The 6007-nt window shown below is 48.0% G+C and overlaps 1 protein-coding gene across 1 annotated transcript in view; it reads left to right on the plus strand.

The window, feature by feature from the left end:
- Window positions 1-5657, plus strand: part of LOC132475108 (multiple epidermal growth factor-like domains protein 6) — a 47307-nt gene extending 41650 nt beyond the window's left edge. The window contains 6 exon segments of the mRNA XM_060076083.1: window positions 887-1015; window positions 1416-1544; window positions 1899-2027; window positions 3779-3910; window positions 4675-4803; window positions 5243-5657. Of these exon segments, the coding sequence (XP_059932066.1) occupies window positions 887-1015; window positions 1416-1544; window positions 1899-2027; window positions 3779-3910; window positions 4675-4803; window positions 5243-5451 (857 nt within the window). The 3' untranslated portion in view covers window positions 5452-5657.
- The last annotated feature ends 350 nt before the right edge of the window (window positions 5658-6007 follow it).

Here is a 6007-nt window from a genome sequence, read left to right on the forward strand (position 1 = left end):
ACACTGCATTCTGGGTACTGGAAGCCACATCATTAAAACGGGGTTGTGAGGGAGGCCCCCTCGCCGCTGCAGCCCGTCACCGCCGCGGCGCGCACTGGCAGACGCGCAACGTGTTTGTGAACCATTATCTTCGTCGTGACACACATCTCCAGCGAGAGCCTGATGGAAGCGAGGTGGGGGTTTCGCAAAAACTTTCCCTTGTTGCAGTCAGAGCGATTTAGACCCGGTTAAAGACACCCACCCAAGTTTTATAAGCGGCACACATCAAGAGGGTAACGGAAAAAAAACACAAAAACACACCGAAAAAACCCGAAAAAACAGTTTAATGAATCCAAGCGAAGTGCTCTCAAAAGTTCAGACTCTGTCATTGTGAGATCTTATTCAGGGTTTCCCTGCTGCCACTGCCTATTTTGTGGTCCCGTGCACCAGAGCCAGGGCCCGGCAGCAAGCCACCGGCTCCAGTTAACGAGGCCTCCGCAGCCCGTACAAAGTTTCCCACTCTCTGTTTCCCTCCCATGCCTGCCCAGCGTCGATCATTAGGGAGAGAAGTTCACAACGTGTGTCCTCCAGAAACCCCTTGAGACGCCCGGAGAAAAACAGAAAGCTTTCCCTCCGCTCCTTCCCTCCTTTAATTCTCCTCACCTCAACGCTGTTCCTCGTATGATTATATGGTTACTGTGTGTGCGTGTGTGAGTCCTTTTTTGTGTTTATGAGACAAACCTTGTGTGTGTGTGTTTGTGTGCCTTCTTTCTGCACGTGAATTTGTTTGTGTGCGATATCGTCTGTGTATGTGTGTGTGTGCTTGTGTGTGTGCGTGCTAATGTGTTTTTGTGTGTGTGCGTGCTCATCTCTGTGTGTGTGTGTGTGTTTGTGTGTGTCGGGGCAGGGTGCATGCAGGGTCTGTTCGGGATGCGATGCAGCCAGACGTGCGTGTGTCAGAACGGGGCCAGGTGTGACCATGTCACCGGACAGTGCAGCTGTGGCGCGGGCTGGACAGGAGAGAGCTGCCAGTTAGGTGGGTGACTCATCGCTGTGGCACAAAGCTGGGTCAACATCATCAGGGTTAAAGTCTATGCATGCGTCTGCCTCTGACTCCCTCTCTCTCCCTGACTCTCTCTCACCTGGTTCCTCACCCTCTTTCTCTCTTTCTCTCCCACTCTCACACACACACACCCACAGTACACAGTGATCAGTTGTCATCTTCTTCGTATTTTTAGACACATTTTTTCCTCACACTTGCGAGCTCTTCAACCCTTGCCATCCATATTTCATGTCCATAAATATTCATGTCCACACTTGTCCGACACATATTTTGCATAAAAAAAAAAAGAAAGAACGTTTACATCAACGCAGTATTTGCCTTCTGTGCTGACTGCTGTCTGCCTGTCCCGGTCTCTTTCTCCGTGTCGTTTCAGCCTGCCCTGCTGGCCAGTACGGCCACCACTGCTCCCAGCAGTGTGTGTGTGAAAACGGAGGCTCGTGCGACAGGATCACAGGCCGGTGTTTCTGCCCTGCGGGCTGGACCGGAGCAGGCTGTGGTCTGGGTGATGAGCACTTCCTATTAACCCAGACTCCTCCCCTTAGTGGCCGTTTCAGCTGATCTTCAAGGATTAGAGGATTATCACGGGAACGTTGGCCAACATTGACTTTCTTACGTGTTTTGTGGGTGTATGAATGGGAGAGCTTGGAGAGCAACATAATGATGTACATAATGACGTATTTATTCTGTAATATCTATATCTGACCTATGATTATTTAAGATGTAAACATGCACTCATTCACCAAAAGTCAGTCAAAACGGAGGCGTGTTCTAATCTACTGAGTAACCCGTCCGAAGACGGAGTTCTCTCTAGCTCCAGCCATGTTCTAACCTGAGGGCCGTCCCCCGTCTCTCCTAGGGTGTGAGGAGGGGCGCTTCGGAGAGGCCTGTGCCCACGCCTGCCGCTGTGCCCACGGAGGTCTCTGTGACAGGGTGGCGGGGCGCTGCAGCTGCCCCCCGGGCTGGACGGGGGAGCGATGCCAGAAAGGTGCGTGCGCAATCGTGGTCGCAACATCAGCGCGTAAACAACCCCCCGGGGTTCGTAATGTCGTCGTCTTTCAATTGCAATTGTTGTCGTACTTTATGGGGACGACCGGAAGGTCGCGTTGGTGGGTGGGTGGGTGGTCAGAGGGAGGGAGGTGTGGATGTAAGGGGGGGATAGGTGGAGGCATCGATGTGTCGTTGGTCGGTGGAGGGATGAATGGGTGGAAGGGTGAGTGGAGGGACGTTTGTATGCATGCATGTGTGCACATTGACACTCTGCCAGGGTCGTGCACGGGCCTCCGTGTGCATAACATACTGTATGTGTGTCTTTACATTGCTATACACGTCGACTTTATGGTTTGACTCATTAATGTTGAATGTCTGCGGAAAACATGTAGACTAGAAAATTGCTATGGGTAGGTAATCCGCCCTTGCAAAAACACGGTTGCCCATTAATGTTCTCTCAATTAATTCATGACCCTGAGAGACTTTCCATTCGTTTTCAACATGAATGGACATCCCAGGCCCACGTCACTGACCCTCTCTTTCTCTTCTGCTTTAAAACCTGTATTAACATGTTTTTTTTTTGCTTTTCTTTGTCGTTTGTCTTGCAGCTAGTGTATATTCTAACGGGCACCATGACGTGCTCTGTGACTTTGGTCTGACTTGTATGCACTGATGAGTGCATGGACATTTTGGTACTGTTCTCGATTTGTAAGCCAATGCGTAATCGAACGTGATCAGCTAGAATCGAAGTATCATGAAAGAGTGACGCTGATATCGATACTGTTAACGTTAGCCTCGTATTCTAATCTTGACCGGCTTGAACTCCGCTGCCAGGTGCCGCACTGGGCCTTTTGTTTTTTAGCACCGAGGCATAAATATCCTCCAAAACAAACAGCACGGAACAGCTCACCGTACCTTGGCTACACCCTGTTGTTTACTTTAAGCATGGTCATACCTTACAACCGTCTACTCTACGTCTTATTCACCGCTTCTGCCCCCCGTCCCCCCCCCTCCCTCCATCTCAAACTCTCGTCCAGACATCTGATAAATGTTAGTCGCACCGTTGCCAAGTAAAACAGAAGGCATTGTTTTCGTCTCCTCGCCTGGTCGATAAGGCCCCTTCGGGGAAGGCAGACATGCATAATGACAGCGCACTTAATTGCCTCTTTAGTCTGGAGTGAGTTTCTTATCTCTCCGGCCCGTCACACTGCCCACCACCACCACCACCACCACCGCAGCAGCCTCAGCTCTGAGGCTCTCACTGAGTTGGTTTCACAGATTTATCTCGCTCGCCGTGACTGATTGTTTGGTCTTTGGAACCCTGGTTCATGACTGTGACGATGATACCAGCATGTGAACCTACACAGAGAATGTGTGTGAAAGTATGCGCTGGTGTGTTTGTGTATGTGTATGGGAGTTGCTTTGTGTGTGTTTGTGTGTGTGTGTGTGTGTGTCTGTGTGTGTGTGTGTGTGTGTGTGTGTGTGTGTGTGTGTGTGTGTGTGTGTGTGTGTGTGTGTGTGTGTGTGTGTGTGTGTGTGTGTGTGTGTGTGTGTTTGTGTATGTGCGTATTAATGGGCAAGAGTGTTAAGTGTGATGGATACAATATATGTATCTGTGAATACTTCATGATGCATTGTTGATTTTATTTTTTACTCGACGTAATACTTATTTACTAAATGTATAAACTACACGTTTCAACAAACTATTTTGGACCGTTTTCATGAGTATCTTCATTGTGTTCCTTTCAGCTTGTGCAGCTGGTTCATATGGGTTGAACTGCAGCCAGGCATGTCAGTGTTTCGGGACCCATGAGCAATGCAACCCTGTCTCTGGGAAGTGCACCTGTACGACTGGGTACTATGGGATGCATTGTAGGTTAAGTAAGTCCTCTTCTGTGTGACTCACGTTGTCCAGCATGAATGACGCATGGTGTTTGTTTTGGCTGGTAGATCCATGGAGCATTGAAACCCTTTTATTTATGTATGTTTTCCGATCCCTGAATCCTGCTTAAGTACGTGGTAAGATTAGTGAATACAAATTATATTCTTGGGCTTCAAATTGACAACGGAATCCCACATATATAGGGAGCTTGTTTTTGTGTTTCAAAGTTGCAAGCATTAACAATCTGGTGTAAGGTTTCAATGATGCCACGTTCATGAATGTAGTCATCACAGGAACTGAGTTATAATCTGATATATGAGGACCTTTAGACATTCTTAAAAAAGTGTGGTAGTTAAGAGTTAACAAATGATCTCTATATGAAAGGGTTCCCAAACTCTGCAATGCCATGTCCCACCTGAGTCCAGTGTCACTGTCCAACCATCCACTTGGTCGCATGTTTCAATCCACTAGTGGGAAACTGCCGACATTTAAAAAAACACTGTTCCAATATAGATGACATGTTGAATATAAGCCTATTTATTTAACAATGGATGATATCATAATGTGCATAAGCCTAGCATAAAGTATAATTAGAACTATGTTTATCTATAGATGCTACAATGCTAGATAAACAACAGGTATGATACCTTTTTCTTTTCTTTACCCCTGTCCCTTTTATGGTTGTCTGAATGAAATGCATAAACGGGAGGCAACGTTTTTTCTCTTAACAGCTCTTCCTCCCTTCCTGTCCTCTGATTGGCAGGATGCAGGGAAGGTTCCTATGGGCCGGGCTGCAAGCTAAGGTGCAGATGCACTAACGGGGGTCTCTGCGACTTCAGGACGGGTGCCTGCCAGTGTCCTGATGGCTTCATAGGGGCAGACTGCAGCTCCGGTTAGTCAGAGAAACCACAACAGCTGCCTGTAGTACACATGAAACACAAACACAAAGGAGGGCTACGTAATCTGCTGTGTGTGTGTGTCTCTGTGTTTGTGTGTGTATGTGTGTGCGTGTGTGTGAGTGGGCGCATTTGTGTGTGCGTGTGTGCGCCGCGTGGTGTGTTTGTTTGTATGCGTTTCACTGATGGGATTGTTAAGTCGGTAAGAGCGCTATTATTTTGTTTCGTATAGGTGGTCAGTTAAAAAAGGCAGAGACAGATAATAATCAGCTGAGTGCGATAAGTGGTAACAAATGTTGACGATTCTGTGGAAACATCACAGCATCTTCTCCTGCTCCTTGAATGAAAAACACGTTTGATGAAACTTACACAAGCAGCTGCATCGTCTTGTTTCGGAGGTGACTGATTGCAGTCATGTTTTCGTCTGCCCCTCAGGTTGTCCTGCGGGACACTTTGGAAAGGACTGTGCCCTGCGGTGCTCCTGCGGAGAGGCGGGACAGTGCCACCCGGCTACTGGGAGGTGCATCTGCGGCCCTGGGAGAATGGGCCACTTGTGCCATCAGGGTAAAGTCTCCAGAAACCCCACGTTCCACAAGGGCACTTGTGTTCCAGCTTCTATGTCAAAATCAAGTTTATTTGTTTAGCTAACTTATATCTCAAACAGAGTCTGTGCTTCTGAGTCCCTTAAATTATAAAACAAAAGAACTTGAGAGATAAGACTTAAAGGTTGGGTATGGAATTCTCTTTTTGGCCATTTTTGCAGAATTACTTGAAATCCTTATCATAACCCACTTACAGCCACTGAGTTAGAAGTACTGACATGACAATTAAACAAGTCAATCATCTGTGGAACGGTCAATCATCTGTGGAACGGGCAGGGCTCGAAAAACTCCAGCCAATGATTTCCAGACCCACCGAGTGGCATTGGACAATAAGTACGTCAATCAAACGGTCGTACTGCACTCCCCCTCCCCCCGCGCGACCCCTTCATGCACGTACTCAAAGCTCTTGACCCAGAGCAAGCTTCTGATTGTTGTTATCCTGCGGTAGCTACTGGAGCTAGCTAACTGGCTAATGGCTCGCCCTCGTGCATGATTTGCGCGTCCAGGTACTTGGAATGGGTGGAGTCAGAGTCAGCGTTGAAGGAGAGGGGGTAGGACCATTTGAGTTGTGTGTTTTCAAAATCTGCTGGCGTTTCGC

This window comes from Gadus macrocephalus, chromosome 16 (assembly GCF_031168955.1).
Source record: "Gadus macrocephalus chromosome 16, ASM3116895v1".
In the NCBI taxonomy this organism is placed as follows: Eukaryota; Metazoa; Chordata; class Actinopteri; order Gadiformes; family Gadidae; genus Gadus; species Gadus macrocephalus.